The sequence below is a fragment of the Gaeumannomyces tritici genome, assembly GCF_000145635.1.
Source record: "Gaeumannomyces tritici R3-111a-1 unplaced genomic scaffold supercont2.1, whole genome shotgun sequence".
NCBI classification, from domain to species: domain Eukaryota; kingdom Fungi; phylum Ascomycota; class Sordariomycetes; order Magnaporthales; family Magnaporthaceae; genus Gaeumannomyces; species Gaeumannomyces tritici.
The window spans coordinates 5,141,924-5,165,210 of record NW_008804545.1 but is presented as its reverse complement, the minus strand read 5'-3'; the positions used below and the strand labels follow the sequence as shown (position 1 = coordinate 5,165,210).

Below are 23,287 nucleotides of genomic sequence, written 5' to 3'. Positions count from 1 at the left end.
GTTGGTATCACGTGACAAGGCGTTTGCCGCAGCTGCATGTGCCCTGGCATGCGACGCGTTACACGGGTTTAAGTGGGGCCTGCTCTCCCCAGATGCGGGGGCCCAAGCCTCCGAGCCAGCCACGACAACCTTGGTGGTTGATCGTCCTAAGACAAGATTCACCAACAGATCGAGCAAACGCGTCCTCCTATCTCGGATTCACTTAACGCATGCGCAGCTCCCACATCAACCGACTCCGGAGCTAGTCGATCCCTCCAGATATGGAGTGAGGGGCTTCCTGCCAGCATGTCCCTTCCAAGGAGCCGCGCACGCGGCGGCGACCAAGGCCTCCTCTCGAGGTCACAATTCACCACCAATGGCGGACGCCTCAACGCCGCTCTCTTTCGAATACCAAAAGACCAAGAGGACCTTCTTGCCAAAGAGAATGCATGGGCAGAAGAACAAAGCAAACAACCGGGGGCCCCGCCTAACATCCCACTCTCGGTCCTGAGGGGACTGGGAGAGTTTCATACCAGACAAGCCAAGGTCCAGCGACGCAATCCTGTGCAAATGGCCTCTTCCCCACCGCAAGCAGCGATTGTCAACGCTCCACCTCCCTCGACACCCAGAAGCGACGATGACCCGGATTCGAGACTTACGACGCCGATAGCGCGAGGTCATGTCATGTCACAGAGCATCGACCAGAGTCCAAATGGTACAGAAATCAGCTGGCCATCATCTCCAGTCCGCGATCGCCCCACCGTCGTTGTCCATTCCAGCACTAGGAGCGACGAGGCTTCGTCGCCCATATCGCGCCCTCCGTCCATTCAGCCATTGGTTCGCTCCAATAGATCTCATGACTTCGCCACACAAGTCCAGTCCTCGCACATTCCGACCAGTACGGCAGCTGAGCCGACATTGCGACCTCGCATAACCGACAGCACGTACTCGCCAATACGTCCTGCCCCGAAACGAAACCTTTGCCCACATGTGCCCTTCAGCAGTGCGGGCAACTCTGAGGACGAACTACCGCTAGTTCCACCGAAGGCGAACGACTGGGTTGAGAGAGTCACCATAAATCGGCTTGCCCAGCCGTGTCCAACGCCGCCACCCGCGCAGGTCATTCCATGCTCAGAGGGCCAGGGTGGGCAAACAGGCTCAGATACGCCGCGAAAGAGGCGTCAGCGGATGCAGTCGTTGAACAACCTCATCTTCGACGAGCCAAACGAGCAATCTCACCCAGTGACTCAGGAATCCATCTTGCCCCAAAGGGCGCTCCCGCCAGTCGAGGAGGAGCCACAACATAGCGAACATCCCGTAACCAGCACTCCCGAGGTGCCACCACCTGCTACGACTACTAGCCGGAAACCCTATGAGCAGTTCAAGGCAACATATACCGACTATGGTGGCGACCTCTCCACGTTTCTTCGGACCTGCATTTACCTCAAGTACCTCGAAGACCGAGACGAGCTCATCCCGTTCCTCTATGATGACTTCATCCGGGCATTTGCGCATGGATACCTTCCATATATCCAGAACTGGGCGGAGGCTGGCAACCCCCTCCCTGCAATCAAGTGGTATAACAGGAATACGACACACCCAGTCTACAGCCAGCAGGTGATGGACAAAGCCGCGGTTGCTCTTGCCTTTGATGTGTATCCGGGAGAGACAAGGCACATTAACGAAGGCCTTGCTGGAGCGGAGACCCAAACAGCCCCAGTCACCGAACGCTCTCCGCCCCCGAGGCAGACATCCACCAAAGACCGGACTGAGGACGAAGAGGATAGGATACCCGGAAATCCTTCATCGCGGCGCACAAGCTGTTCACCCGACCTGAGCACTCCGAAGTCCACGGACACAAGGCCGCCCTTTCTTGAGTTGCAGAATAACCCCAGAAGCACGGTGGACCCTTGGCTAAGTGCTCCGGATATTCCCAGTCAGGCTTCAATCATCATTCCAAACACATCACGATCAATACTGGAGGCAAATCCTACGCGGATCCCCGAGACTGTTCGGAAACCGAAACAGCCACAGTCGGCCCGGCTCCCTCGAGAAGGAAGTATGAGGCCCCCTTCTCGCGAATCTGCGGGTTCGAGGGTACAGAAACGCAAGCAGGGCCCGGCAAGCAAAACCGGCAAAAACAGCAAAAGCCTTGTCCAACATTTTCGGGATGCCATGCGCAAGAACCCACATCCGCGCCTGGCATCTTCCAGCTAGACGTAGGAAGGAAATTACACCGAATCCCAGAAAGGCATTTTCCGGCACTGAAAATTGACGCCATGACTTCATAGAAGACATCTATCTCATGGGTTGGTTGCTACTTGCCTTGGCTCAATCAGATGGGAGTTGACATGGATTACGGTCATCATGCCTGATACCTAGGTAAGGGACCTAGGTAAGGGATCTACCCTACTAGGTAAGGGCCTACGGTGTTCTTTCCGCAAAGACGTAGGTGCCGATTCTTAGGTCCTGGTGCCATTAGAAGCCTATCAGAGGTGACCTTTTCAGCCAGAGGCCTCGACCTCCTTTTGCTCCTTTTGTCTTTGCCGTTCCTCTTCTTCGGGGGTCATGGTCTTGAGTTGCAGTGCATGAATGCCACCCTCCCTAGCCATCTCCTCCTTGAGCAGTGTGTACTGCGTCAGTCTGGTGTCAGTCTACTGTTGCTTTGTGCCCAAGTCTGCCCAAGCCTGAAGCCCCTGGTCAAGCGACTACAGTGGTGGTCGTATTGTATACAGTGTATGCTACGAGACGGGGCACTCACAATGGCGCGGTGGCGTGAAGGCTGCGTCTTTGACTTGAACTGCTCCGACGTTATGACAAGTCTGAAATGCGTCTCGCGTGACGTGCTGCCCTGCATTGCCTTATGGTGTGCGTGGAGGTGCGAGTCATTGTGAATCTCAAGGCGCGAGGGCTGGAAGGCGGCGGTGACCTAAACGGAGGCGAATTCAGAGGATGTCCATGAAGACAGCAAATGTAGCCATGGTTGTAGACTTCTCCAGTATGACGAGGAGCAAGGCTAGGAGTGCAACGTAAAGCATCCTACCTTTTCCCTAATGGCGTCCTCCATGGGCGTGTTGGAAGTCATGGTAGCGAACGGCCTTGTGGCGGTTTTCGAGAGCTGGAAGCAAGCCCGGCGAAACATGTGATTCGAAGGGGAGCAGACGTGTGCACGCTGCCAGGCTTCTCGTTCGTTTTCGTGAGGGGATTCGATTTGCCGCCCTGCCGCTCAGCCACACAACCTGGGGTCCGACAGCCACTTAAGGCACAAAGACTGCGCTCGCTTGCAAGCACGAGACCTGAGAATTGGGGGATTGGAGAACGACGCAAGGCTGGCTGTTTCGGGTCGCATGCGGTTTTTGCCGCCGAGCTGGCTCGGCACACTTAGTGAAGCTCCGGGCACCCGACGCTTGCTACGTTCCAATACCAAAGCGTCGGCAAAAAAAAATACAACCCACAGCAGGCTTAGGTCCGGGCCCAGCCTATCAGAAAGTCCAATCAACCGGCTAATCCCACCCCGGCTTTCAGGGGCTTGGGTGACGACAACCGGCACCACCGATCGAGGGTTGCCCAGATGGGACGGCAAAATTTCCTATCAACCTGAAAGAACCCCGAAAAAAAAGAAACAAAAGAAAAACTCAACTTGCCCAACAACGAGCGGACACATGGAAATACAGGCCGGCTGTCCATCACTCAGGCCGTGAAAAGAAACGCAAGAAACGCAATTCTCCAATTACAAATGGAAGCTCGCACCTGCCGGCTCCAATGTTGGTCCATCAGGCCTTAGAGCCCACCTCAGTTCTTGCAAACTCACTCGCTCCACCTCGATGCCGGTCGTGCGTCCCAGACCAAAAAACGGCGGGCCCGATAGGCGCTACCGAGCCCAAGCGCCGCAGCCCGCCTTTCTCTCCGTGGAGCCAGGCCAATGCAGCAGCAACCCCGACGGCAGCATCAGTGGCTTTGATGTTCCCGCTCACGCCCTGCGATCCCTCCACGGCCCTCCCCCGAGGGTGCCCGCCCCCATATTATTGATTGCCCCCACACCCGCTCCTTAAATGGGAGCTCCCCTTGCTGCCCGCAATGTTGAATCCCAGATTCCCAACATTTTTTCTCTCCCGGGTATCTCTCAGACCCCTTCACAGACCCCTCGCCGGCTGCTCCTTCAGGATGGCGTCCACGCTGCCCAAGCTGCCCATATTTGAAGCCATCAGCAAGTATGACAAGGATTCCACTGCTGTCGTCCACTCCCTGTCCGGCCGGAGGTTCAGGTACGGCGGGCTCTTGGCCGACGTCTGCAAGGTCCGCAACCGGCTCTATGACGCCTCCGGGAAGGATAACCTGGACAGCGAGCGCATTGCTTTCCTTGTAGAGAACAGTTACGACTATATAGGTGAGTAAGGGCTGCAGTCCAACGTCAGCTTTTGGTTTATCGTGTATTGTACGCAGGAATATTAAGCGTCCCGTCGTTCCAGTGACCCTCCTTGCCATTCTTGCGGCGAGGTCTATCGCTGTGCCCCTGGCACCGGCCTTCCCGCCTCCAGAGCTCCAGTACATCCTGGACCATAGCGAGGCCACACTTCTCCTTTCATCGGCCAAGTTTGCCCAAAAGGCGCAGGATGTTCTCGCCACCGGGCTTGCTTCCAAGCCAGCCCTTCTTGAACTTGCCAAGTTCGAGACGGAGTCGGCCCATGAAGAGGTCTCCCTGGATGACACCAACCCTGGCGGCGCCGGTATGATGCTGTACACATCTGGCACTACAAACAGGCCCGTAAGTCTGCGTTTCCACACCGCAATCAAGACATGCAGGGTTGGAGGGGGACACTGCCACTGACTTTAAAACATCAGAAAGGTGTACTTTTGCCACAGGCCGTCATGACGGCGCAGGCAAGGTCGCTTCTCCAGGCTTGGGAGTATTCGTCCACCGACCGCCTTCTGCACGCGCTACCACTACACCATATCCATGGTACTATTAATGCTGTGTTTGCGCCCCTTATGGCCGGAAGCTCGGTCGAGTTTCTCTTCCCCTTCAATGCCGACTTTGTGTGGCGTCGGCTGGCGGCACCGTTTCTTCCCCAGGCAGCGCAGTCCAATGGCACAAACGGCACCGCCGATGCTCAGCCGAGCCCGGAGAAGGTCACGTTCTTCACGGTCGTGCCCACTGTGTACTCGCGCCTCCTGGCGACACATAAGGCCCTGACGCCGGAGCTTCAGGAGGCCGGCCGCGCCGCTGTGTCACCAGCCAATATGCGCCTCAGCATCTCAGGGTCGGCCGCGCTGCCGACGCCCATCAAGAAAGCCTGGGCCGCCCTCTCGGGCGGCACCGTCCTGCTGGAGCGCTACGGCATGACCGAGGTTGGTATGGCGCTCTCGTGCGGCCTTGCCAACGCCGACCGTGTCGACGGCAGCGTAGGTTGGCCATTGCCATCGGTGGAGGCCCGTCTCGTTGATGTCGACACGGGGGTCGTCATCCAGCCCGGCGAGGAGCTGGACCAGGACGGCCGCGAGCGCGCCGGCGAGATCCAACTCCGCGGGCCCACCGTCTTTGCCGAGTACTGGCGGAACCCCGAGGCGACGGCCAAGGAGTTTGTCTATGACGGCAGCAAGTCGGAGGAATCCGCCAATGGCGACACGCACACGAACGGGCATGCCAACGGCCACGTAAACGGACATACCAACGGTTCCGGCAGCAAGTGGTTCAAGACGGGCGATGTGGCGGTCCGCAGACCCGTGCCCGGGGCCGGCGAAAACGACTCGCCCGGCCAGGAGTGGACGAGGAAAGGCCCCATGTACTTCATCCTGGGCCGCAAGAGCGCCGACATCATCAAGTCGGGCGGCGAAAAGGTCTCGGCGCTCGAGGTGGAGCGCGAGCTGCTGTCGCTCCCCCAGGTGGCCGAGGCGGCCGTCTGCGCCGTGCCGTCGGGCAAGTGGGGGCAAAAGGTCGGATGCGTCATCGTGCTGGACAGGGACACCGTGCCCGAGGGCGCCAAGTGGACGCCCATGGACATGCGCCGCGCCCTCAAGACGCGCCTAGTCAGCTACAAGATCCCCCAGGTCATGCGGGTCGTCGAGTACATACCGCGCAACGCCATGGGCAAGATCAACAAGAAGCAGCTCGTCCAGGCCGTCTTCCAGGACGATTTTAGCGGCGACGAGATGTAGTAGAGACGCGCTTCGTTGTGACAGACAAGTCGGGTGTTGCTTGTACAATATCGAGGGTTAGATGAAAATACTTGGATAGAACTAGGTAAGCTAGAATGTTCAACCGATTTGTTTTGTGTCTAAAGGTAGGCAGTTACCTACTCCAGAAGATCTCAACACGGGCAGATAGCTACCTGTCCAGTCTCCTCTTTTACTTCGCCTTGAGCCTCGTCCGCTGGCACCATGGGGAAAAGCACAATGTGCCCGGTGAGCGCATATCGTTGAAGATGAAACATTCCCGGCTTTCTTGCGAGTTCATCGCACCATGCGAGTGTGAGTGTTTGCTAAACTTCAGCTATCACAGCGCGCAAAAAAGAAAAAAAAAAGCCCAGTCGCCCTAGTCCCCTATTACATATGTGCCTCTACCTGGTAGGTGCGCACACGCAACGCCTAGACACCTGAGTGGATGGCCCTTTCCCATATCGGTACCTCGGCGTTTTGGAGGCTGCTAAATGCTTTGTTTTTCGCAATTCTCGTCGCCTCGTCTCGTCAAGCCAGACATCCAGCAGCACATCCAAGTGATCCAGAGATAGAATCGCGGGGAATACAATGAGGAGTGAGAAAACAAGGAGGATGGGGGTAAAACAAGAACACGGTTAGTGCATGGACAATGCTGAAAAGCCCGTGAAAAGTGAAAGCCCTCGAAATTGATATTCCCGGGTGGTATGTGTGTCCTAATTGTGCAGTGAGATAGGAGACATGAGCTTGCGCAGAAACCTTGAGTTTTGGTCAAAAAGCAAAGAGAAAAATGATATAAGATCGGAGCCGGGTGGTGACGAACAGTCACATGATCCATCCAGCCCCGGGCCACGCTCAAAGCAGGGTGCGAAGAGTCAATCGCTCATCCGGGACGTGTCTTAGACGGTGAATTTCGCCTTGGCCCCCGTGCTGCCGCTGTGGGCGGCATCGTTGTGGCCCGAAAACTCGATGATCTCGTTGGGCGGCAGCTTGAGGACCTCCTTGAAACGCTTGCCGATATCCATGAGGATGCCCTTACTCTTCTCGGGTGCACGGCCCTTGCCGCCAGCAACATCACCCTCGCCGCGACCAGGGATAGACTTGCCGGTGGACCGTGTCCAGACACCGACACGGTAGAAAGCCTTGCGCACATTGACGACCACGCCCATCACCTCGCCGTCATCCTCCCCCTCCAGGGTCTCGCCGATGGCGGCCAGCATCGTGTGAAGCCATAGCTCGTCGATGCCGATGCTGCGCTTATCCTTGAAGCTGTACGACCACTTGCCGCCATGCTTGTTCTGAGAGTCCTCCCACTCTGGCCGAACGCCCTCCTTGAACAGGTGGTAGTCGGACTTGAGCGCCAGCTCCGAGACGGGGGCAATGTTGTTCTACCGTATGCAGATGCCATGTAAGTAAGGTGCATACAACAGGAGCACATGGCTCTGAGGGGGTTTGCAGGCCATGCATAGGTAGGCCGCAAGGTACAGCCATCGTTCACGAGACACTTACATAGATACCCCAGAACTCCTCGACCGAGTTGAAAGTGATGACCTCTTTCAGCAGATCGTTCCAGTTGTTGTCGCCCTAGAACGCACAAGTGTCAATGGCCGCACGGAGCCTTAATAGTGTTTTTGCGAGGAGGGGCAGCTGGAGAACGAACCTTGCCGCTAGGAGGCTTGGTAAACCACAGAGTCCAGTTGTGCATCAGCGGGTGCTTGACGTTGAAGTTGTTCTGGTCGTGGAAGACTGTGATCTCCTTGTCCACGCTAGAGGACGAAGGGCCGTTGTCCCCATCAGGAGAGATGGGGATTGTCGAGAGGTCGACCTGGGTGGACATGTTTGTGGTCACACGGGGGCGAGGGCGATGAGATTCGGTGCGGGGACGATGATGCGCAGAGCGGACAGAGTGCTGGACCAGTTCTCCAGCGAGGATCAAGGGGTGTCGAGAAGAGACGGGCGAAGGGCGGGCTGCGTTTGGCCACCTTTCTAGCGGAGGTTCGGAGGCGGCTTGGTTGATGCAAGGCGCAAATTCGCTGAGAGTCGTTTTTGGTGGGAGAAGGCGCGTGGGTGGGGCAATCAATCCGCCGAGGGAGACTGCGGCGTTTGGCCGGAAACCGCGGGAGCAGGAAGGCCCGACAGATGCAAGAGAATCGAAGGCAGTTGAGGTGGGCAAAGAATCAGCAGTGACCGTGGCTATTTGTGGTTTGTCACGGCAAGATGTTATTGTGGAGGAAGGAAGGTGCGGTTTGACTTGACTTATGCGCCAGGCTAAGTCGGGGTAGGAAAGGGGAAGGGAAAAAAATGGTCGAAGAAAAGTCTGCAAGGTTTGCTCCATGCACGAGTGATGATTTTTTTGCTCGATCGCAACAGCGTGGGCGCAACTGCGATGGCAGGACGGGAGGAGGGACGAGCCAAGTTGAAGCAGGGCAGAGGCGAAAGTGGGGCCGTCGTTGCCTAACCCTGGACTCCATCCCCCACGTCTCCCAAACTCCATTGCGGCGCTGGCTCCTCCTGTCAATCAATCAATGCACGCCCTGCACTCACTCACACCACAGCTGTAAGGAGCACAGGAGGTGGCATGGATGGACTCGGCTCACACGACAACGGTAACCACTTGTGATCTTTGATCTGCCTCTTAAGTACCTATACTCGATAGGTATCCATATAGAGGTATGTGTATGCAAGCTGGCCTTCCGTACTGAAAGGCTGTGTCTGATCGCGCAAACTGATGCCTCATGTAATCGGCGCTGCTGCCATGGAACCTCGTGACGGCGCAGGTAGCAGCTCGACCAAACACAAGTGAGTGGGGGGGGGTTCTGTTCCCCGCGGTATCCCTAAACAACCCTGGCATTCAGCTTTAGAACTGGTCCCGCTACGCCATGGTGCACTCAAGCACCAGTCGCATCATCATTTCAGATGAGACAACGCGTTTGCGGCCTGGCTAGCGCAGTCACTTAGTGTTAGCCCAGCGCGTTCACTTCCAAGTCCCAAGGTTATGTCTGTGTGCGAGCTTTCAGGCAGATGTCCGCGGGCAACCTAATTGGATTTGAATGCGTGCCGCCTTTGTTCGGACTCGAAGACGTTTTCGTCTAGAGTGAAGTGCCCCAGCGTAATGCATTCCACAACCCATCGCCCCTTTTCTCATCCTGCTAGGATATCACCAACTGGACGAAAAACCAACCTCAATGAGCGACACCTTGGTGCAGCCAACAATGAAATTTGCCGGTAAATTTTGGTTCCTAACTATTCAGAGGGAGCCGTTTGCGTTCGGAGCCACTCGTCTGTCTGGTGCGTCTTTGGGAACAAAGGAAAGATGCCGAAAACGATGAACACATGGAGGACTCGACGTGCGCATTTATACACGAGATGCCCGTCATGCCCCCTGGCGACCACTACGGTAGGTGCGCATCGATATTACCAAAAGAAAATCACCTGAAGCAACAACAGGAGTCCAGCCATGGCAGCCACCAACGAGGACCAAGGCCCTCACCAGGAAGCCAGCAAATATTTCTGGGAGGCCCGGACAGACCATCAGTCGAGCGACTGGGTAGCGCAGTTCGGCATCAAGCTGAGCCATTGGGTTCCAAACCCCCTCACCGATGTCTACTTCACGCCTCGAACACTTCATCATGATCTCGCAGGTTACACGCCGACGAGGATAGAGATCGCACTACCACATGCCGAGTGGGAGAGAAAGGACTCTTGGTTTGAAGAGACCTTTAGGCACCTGTACTGGGCGACCTACACTTTCTCTGTCAGGCGATTTGGACAGCACAACTTTCGCCTGCCCATGGGTCGTTCCCCTTGGGCGGACGCTGAGCTTTCACCTCAGTTCCTCAGCTTTGCGTCTCAGCTCTCGCGTCAGGACCCTCTCGTTGGAGGCTGGGACCATGTGCTCAAGGACAAGACGCACCGGGCATGTCTCGTGACCGGGATCATCTCTAAAGTCTTGGTCGAGAATGTCTTCAACGAGCTTTTGTGGGGAGCGACGGATCAGCAAACCTGGTTCCTCCGGGCCCACGATGAGGCCACACTCTCTGACGACGGTATGCCTACCTGTTTGTTCACCTTTTGGGAGGTGGTTCCGGTAGCTAATGCAGCATCATAGGATTCAAACGGACTAAAAGACGCGCTCAGATCGTCAGAGATATGTTGGGAGGTGACCTGCTTTCACCCAACTTCTGGCCGAGGGTGGATGCGTTGGCCTACCAGGTCACCTCCCTCCTTCTACCCTTGATCAACTTCCAAGGTCAACAGACGCCGACGGAGAAGTGGCCTGGCCTCATGGTAATCTACCAGGAGCTTCACGACATCATCGCCGAGGCCGCTTACTTCTCCATCTGCATTCGTCTGTCCCACACCATCTTCCACATCGAGTATCCGGAGCCGGGAGACAAGTGGGAGCTTGACTACAGTCACCTGGAGCCGGAGCACATCTACCAGAAGTCGAAGTCGAAGGGGCAGAAGTACGATATGCGTCAAGGAAACGATGATAGCAGGCGCTATCAGCGGATTGCCAAGGTCAAGGTCATTGCCTGGCCCCAGATCAAGCGCCACGAGCCCCTCGGAAGTGTCGAACATTACGGCGCAGAGAATGGCCAGCGCGTTGCCCTGGTCTCCAGGTGTGAGGTGGCCTATTACTATGGCATGTCGGATGACCAGGGCGAGATGTGGGAACGGAAGCCCACCTTGACAGAGCACGTGCTATCGTCCAAGAAAACGACGCATCGCATCGACCAGGCCCGCAGCTTTCTTATTCCCACGCTCGGTCTTCTCGCCGTCATCTCCCTGAGCGCCCTGATCTCTCCCAACAACGTTCTCTTACGGGGTTTCTACAACATCTCCTATGGCGTCTGGTGGGCCATCGCCGCTGTCATAGGGGGCCTTTTGCAGATCATCGGGGGTAGCTTGCGCACAATTTTTGGCGGACCTATTGCTGGTCCTTAGGAGTATGGGCCTCCCATGAGCAAAGGTTGGCGGTTTCTCCTCCGTCTCCAGCTCTTCTCATGTCTCACCGCGGATGGGCAGCATCAGGAGAAAGGGTTTCCTTTGTCGTGGGTTTTGTATTTTGGCTCCCATTCTTTTTCTCTTGGTTGGCTTCCATCTTGGTAATGTATTTCTTTCTTACCCGGAGTTTGGAAGTGTGTTTTGGTTCAATGCACGGGGCGTGTTAAGAGGGTGGCCTAGGGAGAGAGATCCATGTTGGATTTCTTGTAATATATGTATCGCCAAGACCGCTAATTGGGCCCCTGAAAGTGACTTGACGCTGCTGTTGTAGGCGAGTCGAGGTCTTCGAGGCAAATGTAAATGTGGGTCTGGTGCGGGGACTCTTTGCTAAACTCGCCAAAAATTTTGGGAGGTACATGGCGCAAACAACCTCCAAAAAATCCAAGGCGTCGTCGCGGCCTTGAATCCTGAGGAGGCACTCAGCCAAAGCGAAGAAGAAAATGATAACCACATCCGTGCTATGACACACCGGCTGCGATCACTCGCACACCGACTCACCCGGACCCTCTAGGTCACAGCCACAAACCACCAGGCATTCCCGATGGACGCACATGCGCTGCTCAAGTCGCAGGGCTGGCGCGGCCACGGCCACACACTCCACCCGAGCGACGACTCGGCCGGCCTGGCGCGGCCGCTGCTGATATCGCGCAAGGACAACACCCTCGGTATCGGCAAGAAGGAGCACTGCACCAGCGACCAGTGGTGGCTCAACGCCTTCGACCAGCAGCTCCAGGGGCTCGACACCACGGGCAAGACGGGCGCCACCGTCGTCCAGACGGTCCAGCGCGGCGCCCTCAACGCCATCCAGGCTCGCGGGGCCGCCGCCAGGTACACGGGCGCATACGGCCTGTACGCGTCCTTCGTCAGGGGAGGCCTGCTCAAGGGCACCATCTCGTCCCCGTCTTCCTCCGGAAACTCGACCCCACGCGACACATCCGCGACGGCAGAGAGCACGTCGGAGAGCGGCGCCGATGCGGGCGGCGGCCCCCGCTTGCCGGAGACAAAGAGCGAGCGCAAGGCGAGACGTGCACAACGGAGACGCGAACGGGCCGAGAAGAAAGCCCGCAAGTCAACTGGCGGGGCGCTAGACGTCGAGGAGATCCTTACTGCTAGGAGAAGGAGGAAAATCGACAAGAAGGCGCTCGAGACAAAGGAGGAGAGACAGGCCAGGAGGGAAGCCAAGAGGAAAAGAAAAACTGAGCGCCGCAAGGGGTCCGAGGGCTGAGATCACCCAAACCCCCGAATAAATAGTTCTGTCGAGTTATCCGCAAAGTCAGGCATGGCCCTATTATAAAGGCCTGCACTCTTTACGAAATGAGCCACGACCGAGAATACATCTTTCCATGAGCAACACCCTACGTCTCCTTGGGGATCTCCCCAGGCTTGTTGGAGAGTAACCACGGACGCCTATCCCAGAAATCATCCTTGATGATATCCATGTGCTCAACCGTGACCCTTGCTTTTGCACGCTTCTTCTTGTTGCTCTCTGCTTGCGTCTTGGATTCCTTGGGGGGCTCCGTGAGGTTTTCTGCCTCCTGTATTTTGTCCTGGCCATTTCCCGGCTCCTCCAACTTGTACTTTGCAAGGAGTTAGAACGAATGTTTTATTGTGCCGTCACAGTAGATACCTGGGTGATAATTGGATTCAGACTCACGTCTCTGAAGACGACGCTTCCCTTCTTGCACATCTCAGGTTCGTTGTTGTAGTTGATCCCGAACTTTGAGAAGAGTATCTCGTTCTTGTCGGCAGCGAAAGTACCCTGCGATCTGCGTTACTTGGTGCTCGATTTTCATGACAAACTCAACTAATAATGCCTAAGAATCCGCTTACCGCAAGAGACCTCTCCGCTGCCTGGGCATCAAGACCGCCCTGCTGGATCAAGGTCCAGTATGTGGTGTTGTAGAGGTTGTTGATGTGGCAGTCGACCTGACGCCAACTGAGGTAGTCCCTCAGATTCTGCACGCTGGGATAGCAGACTGCTCTCCCATCGAAGCTCGGTAGAGGAGGTGACAGGGGCGTCTCCGGGAAGTAGGTTGACCAGTAGTATATGTAATAGGAAGTGAAGGTTGACACAACAGTCGAAACAAGCTTGCTACGAGGACAGGGAAAGAAGAGTGTTCAGCAACCTCGCACCAAGACGCTCCAGTTAGGTGTCCGGCAGTGCCGCCTTCGCATACCTCGAACGCCTGTCGAACAAGGCGCAGTGCTTGTGGAAGACGAAGCTATCCCCGAACTAGGTGGTTAACAAAGGCTGCTCCGGCGGATGGCGGACGGTAGAGGAAGTCCCTGATGTGGCAGTCGTACCTAAACTCGTCACTGACACCATAAGCGATAGTGATTTCAGGGAGCTCTGTTATTACCGACTTGGCTGCAGCATTCATGAGGTCAAGAGCACGCTTGTCGTTGGGCTTTTTGAAGCCATACTTGGTGGCAAATTTGGTAAACCCTCGTCCGTCCAAACGCACGACGACCCACGTATTGGGGAGCAGACTGTCCGGCTGCTCGAACAGCCTCACATATTCAAACCTGGGCAAAGGGTTAGAAATCGAGAGGGTTAGCGGAGATTGTTGCTGATCCCATTTGAAGGACTCCTCCCCGAGTGTATGGAATTGTGAATGAGGCCTAGTCCTCACTTGGAGTTTGCCATCCCGATTTGGGTTCGTCACACCAGCTAGCCTCTGCGCTGGAGACGGAGTCGCACGTGCTAGTTTGCCTGTAAGCTGTCTTCGTGGTCAAGATGGGATTTGCCCACGGGAAAGCTAGGATAGCGCCACAAACGGAGAGACATACAACATCCATAAGGCGTTTGGCCAATATATATGGAAGCTTTCATGACAGGTGATTAAAGGAGGAAATGCAGCCAAGGCTGATCCCAAAGTCGCCCCGCCATATGTGACTGGGGTCATTACGCCCCGCACTAGCTCTAGTTACGCAACCATTCCAAAAGCACTGAAATTCGCCCCAAGACGCGCGAGGGCAAGGCAACCTACCGTTGACGCGCATGGCCCACGCATCGATTGACGGAGCTGGCACTTAGGAGCTGCCCGCCAACCCTCAGAGCAGCACTGCGACCATGAACCTCCTTCTATCCGACGACTACCTGCTGCAGGACTACCCCGAGAACATCACCAACACGGTCAGATCTGGCCATGCGACATGCCTCCGGTTTAACCGCACCGGCGACTACCTCGCCTCCGGCCGAGTCGATGGCGCCGTTGTGGTGTGGGATCTCGACACCATGGGAGTCGCTCGCAAGCTGAGGGGACACTCTAAGAGCGTTTCCTCTCTGAGCTGGTCTAGATGCGGGAGGTACCTGCTTTCGGCATGTCAGGGCGGCAAGGCCATCATCTGGGATCTGAGCAACGGCAAGAGGCATCGCGAGGTGCGCTTTAGGGCGCCCGTCTACATCGCGGAGCTGAACCCCCGCGACCGGTAGGCTACACCAAAAAAAAATGCTATTTTCGTCGCCGACCCGTGCGCTAAGAAGACAGCAGCTACCAGTTTGTGGCCTCCGTGTTCGAAGACCAGCCCGTTGTTGTCGACGCAACAGACCCGATCGAAGTCAAGCACATACTGCCCTCGAAGCCGAAGCGACCAGAGACCGACGACCAGACGCTCAAGGAGAAATGGGCGAAAGAAGACAGCAAGCAAATGACAACAGTCGCCATATACACAGCTACGGGCGACCACATCATAGCGGGCACGAGCAAAGGATGGATCAACATCGTGGACTCCCGGACTCGTGACGTGGTCTTCTCCAAGAAGCCCTGCACGGGCGTCATCACTACAATGCGATTATCACGCTCAGGCAAGATCTTGTTACTCAACGCACAGGACAGGATTATAAGGACTTTCCACGTCCCCAACCTGTCTGCCGAGGACCTGGATCTAGACACGATCCAACTGGTGGACGAGCACAAGTTCCAGGACGTGGTCAACAGGTTGCAGTGGAACCATGTTACCTTTAGCTCGACCGGCGACTATGTCGCGGCGTCCACCTACAACAACCACGAGCTATATATTTGGGAGAGGGGTCATGGAAGTCTGGTGCGCATGCTGGAGGGCACCAAGGAGGAGCAGGGCACGATCGAGTGGCACCCCCACAAGGCGTTATTAGCTGCATGCGGGCTGGAGACAGGGCGCATTAACATCTGGTCCGTTACGAGCCCGCAGCGTTGGTCGGCGCTAGCACCAGACTTCGTCGAGGTCGAAGAGAACGTGCAGTACGCCGAAAAGGAGGACGAGTTTGATCTTTTGGAACAGGAAGTGATCGCCAAGCGCAGGTTGGACCGAGAGGACGAGGATGTCGAGGTACTGGCTGTGCACACGAACGGCGAGATGGACGAGGAATCGTTCCAGGTGCCCATCCTGTATAACCTGGGCGAATCTGACAGCGAGGAGGAGTTCATCGCCGTATCGACAGGCACCATGCGGCGGAGGAGCCCCGGCGAGGGGGAGGGCGACGGGAATGGGCTTGAGGACAAGGCGACGGCGAAGAAAGGCACGACCGCCAAGTCCAGGTCCAGGAAAAAGGGCTAGAGATATTAGCGTCTCTGGCATCGCAGGTTGCATTTCACCTGCGACTGTATCTGGCATCACTCTCATTTATGATGTCTGTATGCGTGACAGGCGTTCCTCCAGTCCATTCGAAATGTGATCATCGCCAACGACATTCACAGGATGACCGAATGCTTCGTCGAGGTGTACCTAGCTATCTGCCTGGAGCAATCGTCGCGTGTGGTGGCCTCGAAAAAGAAAAAGCGAGAAATGCGAGTGGAGCACAGTATTTTCAGACTGGCATGTGAGTGGTCTTTTCCCCATTTCCTTTGGAATGCGCCTGGGTGACCGAGATGCGTGGAGTGGGTGGTCAGAACGCCTGGTGTCTAAAAGTAACTATCGCGCTTAAATCGATCTACTGCGCAAGACTTAGCAGATTCCCATGAGAGTACATCCCCACATCTGCTGCGGTGGAGCGTAACGCGAATTTGTCGCGTCGGACCCCGACGTCGCGCAGCGCTGAAGTACTTTTTCGTACCTCCAATAGAAGCCTCCATGCGGACGTTCCTGCCTGAGAGCCTGAGGAGGCCCACTCGAGTCGGCGAAAAAGAAAGGAGTCAAGTCCTTGGTGGGGCGAATCCTAATAGGGTTAGTGTGGCTTGGCACAAAGCAGCGACTGCCTGTTGTGGTCTCCGAAAGAGAACGACGTGAGGTTTTCCACCATTCCTTCCCTTGCCCAAACCCAACACATCTTTTCGCACTCCCTCGACCAGCACGCCGCGCCGCCCGCGTCGTGGATCGAGAACACCGGACCGGACATCTTGGCCGTCCCACGAACGAGCGACCGATCGAACCGCTTTTCGCGACACATTCCCGAGCCGAGCGATTAACGCGACCGTGGAGGAGGCGACATCATCCAAGCCTCGCTCCTTCGGGGCGCCTCCGTTGTGAGCGGAGAGGCCTCGTCTTCCCAGAGGCGACCGATACGACGAGCGCGACAACTGCGACTGACTATCGCAGTCTGTTGATCGATTTTTGCGCTGGAGCTGCCGGGTTTTAGACCATTTTAATTTTTCCTTGCCGCACCGCTCGCTTTTTTCCTCACTTTTCGCTCACTTCTGTCGCGACTTCGCGCGATTTCCTTCGGCCATCGCGACGCCACTTTTTAATCACTTCCCCGCGCTTCATCCCACTCTTCATCTTGTGATCCATCGCGCACATCGTCATCATGGCGAACCTTATCTTCGAGCCGTCTTCGGCTCCCCTCAAGACGATTGAGGAGATCCAGTTCGGAGTCCTGTCGCCCGAGGAGACCAAGAACATGAGTGTCGCACACATCCAGTACCCAGAGGCTATGGACGACACCCGCACGAAGCCTCGTGAGGGTGGCTTGAACGACCCTCTTCTTGGCTCTGTGGACCGGCAGTTCAAGTGCAAAACTTGCAACAACTCCATGTCGGAATGTCCAGGTCATTTCGGCCATATCGAGCTTGCCAAACCTGTGTACCATCCGGGCTTCATCAAGAAAACGAAGAAGATCCTGGAGATGGTGTGCCACGAGTGCGGCAAGCTGCTATGCGACAAGGTTAGCCTGACTGGGCGCCGCCTGTTGTGGTTTTTTTTTCGTGCTGACGCCCGCTACAGGATAACGACGAAGGCTTCTTGGACGCCATCCGGACACGGGACCCCAAGGTGCGCTTCGCCCGTGTCTGGGCTATGTGTAAGGACAAGAAGTTCTGTGAGAACGAGACCACCAAGAAGGGCGGCGACAAGGATGGCTTCGAATCCTCAAAACCTCAAGTCACCAAGGTTCCCCATGGCGGATGCGGCAGCGCACACCCAAACATCCGCCAGAAGGCATTGGCACTTTTCGCGAGGGTGAAAGGCGAGACGAACGACGAGGAGACTGCCCAAAAGAAGGAAATCAAAGACAAGCCCATCACGCCCGAGACGGCCCACGCTGTTCTCAAGAAGATCTCGGAAGAAGACATGTGGAATATGGGCCTGAACAAGGATTACGCGCGCCCCGAGTGGCTCATTGTCACGGTGCTGCCTGTGCCGCCCCCTCCAGTGCGGCCTAGCATCTCGATGGACGGCACCGGTACAGGAATGCGCAACGAAGACGATTTGACCTACAAGCTCGGTGATATCATCCGCGCCAACGGCAACGTGAAGCAGGCGATCCAAGACGGTGCGCCTGCCCACATCTGTCTCGAGTTCGAGGAGCTGTTGCAGTACCACGTCGCCACGTACATGGACAACGATATCGCTTCCGTCCCCCGTTCGCTTCAGAAGAGTGGTCGCCCCGTCAAGTCTATCCGCGCTCGTCTCAAGGGCAAGGAGGGCCGTCTGCGTGGTAACCTGATGGGAAAGCGCGTGGATTTCTCGGCCCGTACGGTCATCACAGGTGATGCCAACATTTCTCTCGACGAGGTCGGTGTGCCGAGGAGCATTGCCCGCACCCTGTCCTACCCGGAGACGGTCACGCCGTACAACATCAGCCGCCTGCACCAATACGTTGCGAATGGGCCTAATGAACATCCTGGCGCCAAGTATGTCATCAGGAGCGACGGCAGCCGTATCGACCTGCGTCACGTCAAGGGACGCAACGGAATCTCACTCGAGTATGGCTGGAAGGTGGAGCGTCATCTACTCACGGGCGACTATATCATCTTCAACCGTCAACCGTCGCTGCACAAGGAGTCCATGATGGGCCATCGAGTCCGTGTCATGCCCTACTCGACTTTCCGACTCAATCTTTCGGTCACGTCGCCCTATAACGCCGATTTCGATGGTGATGAAATGAACCTGCACGTGCCCCAGACCGAGGAGACGCGCGCCGAGGTGCGCGGACTCTGCATGGTGCCTCTCAACATCGTCTCGCCGCAGCGCAACAGTCCCCTCATGGGTATCGTCCAGGACACACTGGCAGGCTGCTACAAGCTTTGTCGACGTGATGTGTTTCTTACCAAAGAGCATGTCATGAACATCATGCTCTGGGTACCGGACTGGGACGGCATCATCCCCATGCCCTGCATCCTGCGCCCGCGGCCCCGCTGGACCGGCAAGCAGATTATCAGCATGATCATCCCCAAGTTTGTCACGACGCACACGGGCAACGACTTCAACCCTCTCAACGATGACACCCTGATGATCCAGTCAGGCGAGCTCATGTACGGTCTCCTTACCAAGAAGAACGTCGGCGCTTCTTCGGGTGGCATCATCCACATCTGCTACAACGAACAAGGCCCAGACAGCGCCATGGCCTTCCTGAACGGCTGCCAGCGTGTGGTCAACTACATGCTTTTGCACTATGGCCACAGCATTGGTATCGGTGATACGATTCCGGATCAGGAAACCATCGCGAAGATCCAGGCGCACATCACTGAGCAGAAGACCGAGGTCGCGGAGCTCACTCAGGCTGCCACAACCAATACCCTCGAGGCCCTTCCCGGCATGAACATCCGCGAAACATTCGAGAGCAAGGTTTCCAAGGCCCTGAACACGGCTCGTGAGAAGGCTGGTACCACGACCGAGAAGAGTTTGAAGGATCTGAACAACGCTGTGACCATGTCGAGGTCCGGTTCGAAGGGCTCTGCCATCAACATCTCGCAAATGACGGCACTTGTGGGCCAGCAGATTGTGGAGGGCAAACGTATTCCCTTTGGGTTCAAATACCGGACCCTGCCGCACTTCACCAAGGACGACTACTCGCCGGAGGCACGTGGGTTCGTGGAGAACTCGTATCTGCGTGGTCTGACACCAACCGAGTTCTTCTTCCACGCCATGGCTGGTCGCGAAGGTCTGATCGACACGGCCGTCAAGACAGCTGAGACGGGTTACATCCAGCGACGTCTGGTCAAGGCACTTGAAGATGTCAGCGCCAAGTACGACGGTACTGTGCGCAACTCTCTTGGCGACATCATCCAGTTCGTCTATGGTGAGGATGGCCTCGATGGTATGCACATCGAGAAGCAGAAGATGGATCACCTCAACTGCTCGCAGGCCCAGTTCGATGCGATGTTCAAGATGGATGTCATGAGTGAGAGCCGCACCAACGATTTGAACGCTCTCGAGTACGGCAACGAGATCTTTGGCGATGCCGTGGCACAGCAGCTGCTGGATGCCGAGTACGAAGCCGTGCTGGAGGACCGCAAGATTGTGCGCCGGATCAACTACAAGAAGAAGGACGACAACGATATGCAGCTGCCACTCAATGTGAACCGCGTCATCGAGAACGCCAAGAAGCTATTCAGGCTGGATTCGGCGCAGCGCAGCGACCTTCGCCCGCAGGACGTCATCCCGGCAGTGCAGGGCTTTCTCAGTCGCATGGTGGTGGTGCGTGGTGATGATGAGATTTCCAAGGAGGCCGACTACAACTCGTCCATCCTCTTCAAGGCACAGCTTCGTTCGCGGCTGTCCTTCAAGCGCCTGGCGGTGCGGGAGCGCCTGAGCAAGATTGCCTTTGACCACGTCGTTGGCGAGATGGAGAGTCGCTGGCAGCGGTCCATGATCAGCCCCGGCGAGATGGTGGGTGTGCTCGCTGCGCAGTCTATCGGTGAGCCCGCAACGCAGATGACGCTCAACACGTTCCACTTCACGGGTATCTCGTCCAAGAACGTCACACTCGGTGTTCCGCGTCTGAAGGAAATTCTCAACGTGTCCAAGGACATCAAGACCCCAGGTATGATCGTCCGCCTCGACCCGGACTTCTACCCGGAACCGATTCAAGAGCACGCCAAGACGCTGCGTAGCTTGGTCGAGCACACAAACCTGCGGTCGGTTAGCGCCATGACGGAGATTTACTACGACCCTGAGATTAGGAGCACTACGATCGAGGAGGACCAAGACACGATCGACGGCCACTATCTCATCCCCGAGGAGTCGGCGAACGAGCCTGACTTCCAGTCGCGCTGGGTGCTGCGTCTGACGCTGGATCGACAAAAGATGCTCGACAAGGGCCTGCGCATTGAGGATGTGGCGGCTCGGATCAAGAGCGAGTACTCGAACGACCTGGTGGTGATCCACAGCGACAACAACGCGCCCGAGCAGGTGATCCGCATGCGCGCCGTCAACACGGACTCGGAGAAGGACGGCGACGGCGGTGGTATTGAGGATGATGTCATGCTCAAGCGCCTCGAGTCGCACATGCTGGACACGCTGACGCTGCGCGGTGTGCCCGGAATCGAGCGAGCTTTCTTGAACAAGGATACTAAGCTCTTCGTCAAGCCCGACGGGTCGCTGCTCAACAGCAAGGATGCGCCCGAGTGCGAGGAATGGTACCTTGATACACAAGGCACGTCGCTCCGGCCGGTACTTGCTGTGGATGGTGTCGACCGGGTCCGGTCTGGCACCAACGACCTCCACCAGATCGTGGAGATGTTGGGCATCGAGGCGGCGCGAACGGCGCTGCTGGGAGAGCTGACCCAGGTGCTTGCTTTCGACGGTTCGTACGTCAACCACCGCCATCTTGCATTGCTGGTCGACGTCATGACGTACCGTGGCAGCATCGCGGCGGTGACGCGACACGGCATCAACCGCGCCGACACGGGTGCCCTGATGCGTTGTTCGTTCGAGGAGACGGTCGAAATCCTTCTCGAGGCGGCGTCGATCGGCGAGCTGGACGACTGCCGAGGAATTTCGGAGAACGTCATGCTTGGACAGTTGGCACCCATGGGCACAGGCGCGTTTGATGTGCTGCTGGACCCCAAGATGCTCGACACGGTCATCTCGGACAACTCCCGCATGGGCTTGATGCCAGGCCTCACCATCAAGGGCTCGCAGGCCGAGGGCGCGGCCACTCCCTACGACACGGGCTCGCCCATGGCCGACTCGGGCTACCTGGGCATGGGCTCACCCACCATGGGCAGCTTCTCGCCCATCGTGAGTGGCGGCTCCGACTCCCCCAGCGGCTTCGAGACGGCCTATGGCGACCCGTTCCGGGGCCTCAACACTCCCTACGGCGCCGGCGCCAGCCCCAGGGCCACCAGCCCCTTCAGCACATCTCCGACGTCGCCTTTCAGCGCCAACTACGGCGGTAGCTACTCGCCGGCTTCCCCTGGCGCTGGCTACTCGCCCTCGTCACCCATGCTGGACATGTCGGGTCGTTATGCCTCGTCGCCGAGCTTCAGCCCCTCGTCCCCGTCCTTCTCGCCCTCCTCTCCCGGTTTCCGCGCCACCAACCCGACAAGTCCCAGCTACAGCCCAACATCACCGGGCTACTCGCCAGCCTCGCCCAGTGGTGGTGGTGCCAAGCACTATTCGCCCACGTCGCCCAACCAATTCAACTCACCGACATCGCCGTCCTACTCGCCCGTCAGTCCAGGCTACAGCCCGGCGTCGCCCAACCTTCATGCCACATCACCAAACTACTCTCCGGCATCGCCGAAATGGTCTCCCACGTCCCCGACTGGCGCCTACTCTCCCACAAGCCCTGCTCTCCACAGATCGCCTGCTCAGAACCAGTCGCCCACCAGCCCTGGTTATTCGCCTAGTGTAAGTGACAGGCCTGCCTCTCCTGCTGGTGTTCATGACGCCGAACAATCTGACTGACACATGTCTCTTTGCAGTCTCCAACCTTTTCTCCGAGAACTCCCGGCGGGCGAGGGGCCGGTGGAAACCAGGACTCATAGTATGTTTCTGGCCCCAAAATCCGTATCACATATTATCATGTGCTTGATTGAAAGTGTCACTAACGTCATTTTCCAGCTCACCGACTTCTCCAGGACATGAGTAGCTGCCGCCTGTCGACATTCTTTTCTTCTCTTGTTACCTGTTTCATAATGTATAAGGCGCTCTCACGCGTCTTTCAAGATTCCCAAACTTCTTTTCTCACCGTGACCATAGAACATGGCTGGGAACATGGCCATTAGATGTGGAGGAGAGGCTTTCTCTCCAATTTTTTTTTTCAAGTCCCCAACCAAAATTGCACGAGCCCGAGACTGTCGATATGCGGGAAGGAGGACAGGTTGGAGACGACCCGGGAAGATGATTTGTGTCGCTGAGTGGGGGGGACAGGGGCGGGGAACTAAAAGCATCAAGCGTTCTCCACGAGCCAGGAGGGTGTCTGCAAGACGATTTGGACTGTACATTATGACGTATGGAGGCGCGGTACCCAGCGCAATACAGCAAGGGTGCATCTTCGTCTCGCTGTCTCCTCGCGGCCGTTCTTTGTCCTGACTTCACGGAGATATCTCTGACTTCTTTCCTGACTCCCACGTTTCCCACCTGATTTTCTTGATGACCATTCGCCTTTCCCGCTCTGCCTTCTCATCCCAGATGCAGCACCTGATCGAGCCAAATCAAATCCGGATGCATGAGTGAATGAACACTATGAACTTTGACCATCTCTCCGCCCCCTCACCTTTGCGTTTTTGGCCTGTCTGTGTGATAAGAGAGCGACTGGATCACGGATGGCCAGAGACCTGGACAAGACCAGTTGGCCGCCGCGAGTAGGGCGGTCTCAAGGCAACGCGCCGTTGTTCCCTATGCAGCAGCTCGCTACAACCATCTTCCATCCCCGCGACGACTTCTTTGGCGCCGGACTAGTTGCTCTTCTCTCTCACCGACAGTGGTTTCTCGTGCTCCGACCTTTCGCAAGCCTTGGGCCTCGAAGCGACTCGCCTCTTGTTCTGCTCTCTCTCTCTCTCTC

At 56.8% G+C, this 23,287-nt stretch overlaps 10 protein-coding genes across 10 annotated transcripts; 6 read left to right on the top strand and 4 right to left on the bottom strand.

The window, feature by feature from the left end:
- Positions 1–106: 106 nt before the first annotated feature.
- GGTG_01644 (hypothetical protein) lies at positions 107–2,512 on the top strand. Its single transcript, XM_009219411.1, has one exon. The coding sequence runs from the start codon at positions 286–288 to the stop codon at positions 2,194–2,196; it is 1,911 nt and encodes a 636-aa protein (XP_009217675.1). The 5' UTR covers positions 107–285; the 3' UTR covers positions 2,197–2,512.
- Positions 2,013–3,367, bottom strand: GGTG_01643 (BolA domain-containing protein). Its single transcript, XM_009219410.1, has 3 exons — positions 3,023–3,367; positions 2,741–2,908; positions 2,013–2,612 (listed from the first exon to the last, which is right to left on the bottom strand). The coding sequence occupies exons 1-3, from the start codon at positions 3,119–3,121 to the stop codon at positions 2,484–2,486; spliced, it is 396 nt and encodes a 131-aa protein (XP_009217674.1). The 5' UTR covers positions 3,122–3,367; the 3' UTR covers positions 2,013–2,483.
- A 176-nt stretch (positions 3,368–3,543) lies between these two features.
- On the top strand, positions 3,544–6,321 carry GGTG_01642 (2-succinylbenzoate-CoA ligase). The gene is made up of 3 exons (XM_009219409.1): positions 3,544–4,366; positions 4,449–4,744; positions 4,822–6,321. Exons 1-3 carry the CDS (start codon positions 4,057–4,059, stop codon positions 6,133–6,135), a joined length of 1,920 nt encoding a protein of 639 aa, XP_009217673.1. The 5' UTR covers positions 3,544–4,056; the 3' UTR covers positions 6,136–6,321.
- GGTG_01641 (eukaryotic translation initiation factor 4E-1) lies at positions 6,165–8,516 on the bottom strand. The gene is made up of 3 exons (XM_009219408.1): positions 7,793–8,516; positions 7,642–7,716; positions 6,165–7,520 (listed from the first exon to the last, which is right to left on the bottom strand). Exons 1-3 carry the CDS (start codon positions 8,465–8,467, stop codon positions 7,032–7,034), a joined length of 1,239 nt encoding a protein of 412 aa, XP_009217672.1. The 5' UTR covers positions 8,468–8,516; the 3' UTR covers positions 6,165–7,031.
- Positions 8,517–9,021: 505 nt separating this feature from the next.
- On the top strand, positions 9,022–11,321 carry GGTG_01640 (hypothetical protein). The gene is made up of 2 exons (XM_009219407.1): positions 9,022–10,178; positions 10,241–11,321. Exons 1-2 carry the CDS (start codon positions 9,590–9,592, stop codon positions 11,077–11,079), a joined length of 1,428 nt encoding a protein of 475 aa, XP_009217671.1. The 5' UTR covers positions 9,022–9,589; the 3' UTR covers positions 11,080–11,321.
- A 140-nt stretch (positions 11,322–11,461) lies between these two features.
- Positions 11,462–12,886, top strand: GGTG_01639 (hypothetical protein). Its single transcript, XM_009219406.1, has one exon. It carries the CDS (start codon positions 11,681–11,683, stop codon positions 12,362–12,364), a length of 684 nt encoding a protein of 227 aa, XP_009217670.1. The 5' UTR covers positions 11,462–11,680; the 3' UTR covers positions 12,365–12,886.
- GGTG_01638 (tRNA(His) guanylyltransferase) lies at positions 12,189–14,017 on the bottom strand. The gene is made up of 7 exons (XM_009219405.1): positions 13,930–14,017; positions 13,773–13,852; positions 13,444–13,665; positions 13,317–13,361; positions 12,970–13,231; positions 12,794–12,898; positions 12,189–12,716 (listed from the first exon to the last, which is right to left on the bottom strand). Exons 2-7 carry the CDS (start codon positions 13,784–13,786, stop codon positions 12,495–12,497), a joined length of 870 nt encoding a protein of 289 aa, XP_009217669.1. The 5' UTR covers positions 13,787–13,852; positions 13,930–14,017; the 3' UTR covers positions 12,189–12,494.
- GGTG_01637 (SET1 complex component swd1) lies at positions 13,917–16,173 on the top strand. The gene is made up of 2 exons (XM_009219404.1): positions 13,917–14,571; positions 14,634–16,173. The coding sequence occupies exons 1-2, from the start codon at positions 14,213–14,215 to the stop codon at positions 15,676–15,678; spliced, it is 1,404 nt and encodes a 467-aa protein (XP_009217668.1). The 5' UTR covers positions 13,917–14,212; the 3' UTR covers positions 15,679–16,173.
- GGTG_01636 (hypothetical protein) lies at positions 16,066–16,456 on the bottom strand (the record flags this gene model as incomplete). The annotated part of the gene is made up of 2 exons (XM_009219403.1): positions 16,066–16,276; positions 16,344–16,456. The coding sequence occupies 2 exons, from the start codon at positions 16,454–16,456 to the stop codon at positions 16,066–16,068; spliced, it is 324 nt and encodes a 107-aa protein (XP_009217667.1).
- Positions 16,321–22,788, top strand: GGTG_01635 (hypothetical protein). The gene is made up of 4 exons (XM_009219402.1): positions 16,321–17,221; positions 17,281–22,131; positions 22,206–22,267; positions 22,345–22,788. Exons 1-4 carry the CDS (start codon positions 16,865–16,867, stop codon positions 22,370–22,372), a joined length of 5,298 nt encoding a protein of 1,765 aa, XP_009217666.1. The 5' UTR covers positions 16,321–16,864; the 3' UTR covers positions 22,373–22,788.
- Positions 22,789–23,287: the final 499 nt, after the last annotated feature.

What these genes read in the sequence shown, in the direction of transcription:
- GGTG_01644 (XM_009219411.1), top strand. Translation starts at nt 286, where the DNA reads ATGTCCCTTCCAAGGAGCCGCGCACGCGGCGGCGACCAAGGCCTCCTC.
- GGTG_01643 (XM_009219410.1), bottom strand. Translation starts at nt 3,121, where the DNA reads ATGTTTCGCCGGGCTTGCTTCCAGCTCTCGAAAACCGCCACAAGGCCG. An exon ending in AGGACGCCATTAGGGAAAAG is followed by an intron (nt 2,909 to 3,022) that starts GTAGGATGCTTT and finishes GCCTCCGTTTAG; the next exon opens with GTCACCGCCGCCTTCCAGCC. An exon ending in CTTCACGCCACCGCGCCATT is followed by an intron (nt 2,613 to 2,740) that starts GTGAGTGCCCCG and finishes AGACTGACGCAG; the next exon opens with TACACACTGCTCAAGGAGGA.
- GGTG_01642 (XM_009219409.1), top strand. Translation starts at nt 4,057, where the DNA reads ATGTTGAATCCCAGATTCCCAACATTTTTTCTCTCCCGGGTATCTCTC. An exon ending in GAACAGTTACGACTATATAG is followed by an intron (nt 4,367 to 4,448) that starts GTGAGTAAGGGC and finishes CCGTCGTTCCAG; the next exon opens with TGACCCTCCTTGCCATTCTT. An exon ending in CTGGCACTACAAACAGGCCC is followed by an intron (nt 4,745 to 4,821) that starts GTAAGTCTGCGT and finishes TTAAAACATCAG; the next exon opens with AAAGGTGTACTTTTGCCACA.
- GGTG_01641 (XM_009219408.1), bottom strand. Translation starts at nt 8,467, where the DNA reads ATGGAGCAAACCTTGCAGACTTTTCTTCGACCATTTTTTTCCCTTCCC. An exon ending in CCAAGCCTCCTAGCGGCAAG is followed by an intron (nt 7,717 to 7,792) that starts GTTCGTTCTCCA and finishes TGTGCGTTCTAG; the next exon opens with GGCGACAACAACTGGAACGA. An exon ending in AGGAGTTCTGGGGTATCTAT is followed by an intron (nt 7,521 to 7,641) that starts GTAAGTGTCTCG and finishes TGCATACGGTAG; the next exon opens with AACAACATTGCCCCCGTCTC.
- GGTG_01640 (XM_009219407.1), top strand. Translation starts at nt 9,590, where the DNA reads ATGGCAGCCACCAACGAGGACCAAGGCCCTCACCAGGAAGCCAGCAAA. An exon ending in GGCCACACTCTCTGACGACG is followed by an intron (nt 10,179 to 10,240) that starts GTATGCCTACCT and finishes GCAGCATCATAG; the next exon opens with GATTCAAACGGACTAAAAGA.
- GGTG_01639 (XM_009219406.1), top strand. Translation starts at nt 11,681, where the DNA reads ATGGACGCACATGCGCTGCTCAAGTCGCAGGGCTGGCGCGGCCACGGC.
- GGTG_01638 (XM_009219405.1), bottom strand. An exon ending in GGTGTCAGTGACGAGTTTAG is followed by an intron (nt 13,362 to 13,443) that starts GTACGACTGCCA and finishes GTTCGGGGATAG; the next exon opens with CTTCGTCTTCCACAAGCACT. An exon ending in GAAGCGTCGTCTTCAGAGAC is followed by an intron (nt 12,717 to 12,793) that starts GTGAGTCTGAAT and finishes CTCCTTGCAAAG; the next exon opens with TACAAGTTGGAGGAGCCGGG.
- GGTG_01637 (XM_009219404.1), top strand. Translation starts at nt 14,213, where the DNA reads ATGAACCTCCTTCTATCCGACGACTACCTGCTGCAGGACTACCCCGAG. An exon ending in GAGCTGAACCCCCGCGACCG is followed by an intron (nt 14,572 to 14,633) that starts GTAGGCTACACC and finishes AGAAGACAGCAG; the next exon opens with CTACCAGTTTGTGGCCTCCG.
- GGTG_01635 (XM_009219402.1), top strand. Translation starts at nt 16,865, where the DNA reads ATGGCGAACCTTATCTTCGAGCCGTCTTCGGCTCCCCTCAAGACGATT. An exon ending in GCCCTGGTTATTCGCCTAGT is followed by an intron (nt 22,132 to 22,205) that starts GTAAGTGACAGG and finishes GTCTCTTTGCAG; the next exon opens with TCTCCAACCTTTTCTCCGAG. An exon ending in GGTGGAAACCAGGACTCATA is followed by an intron (nt 22,268 to 22,344) that starts GTATGTTTCTGG and finishes GTCATTTTCCAG; the next exon opens with CTCACCGACTTCTCCAGGAC.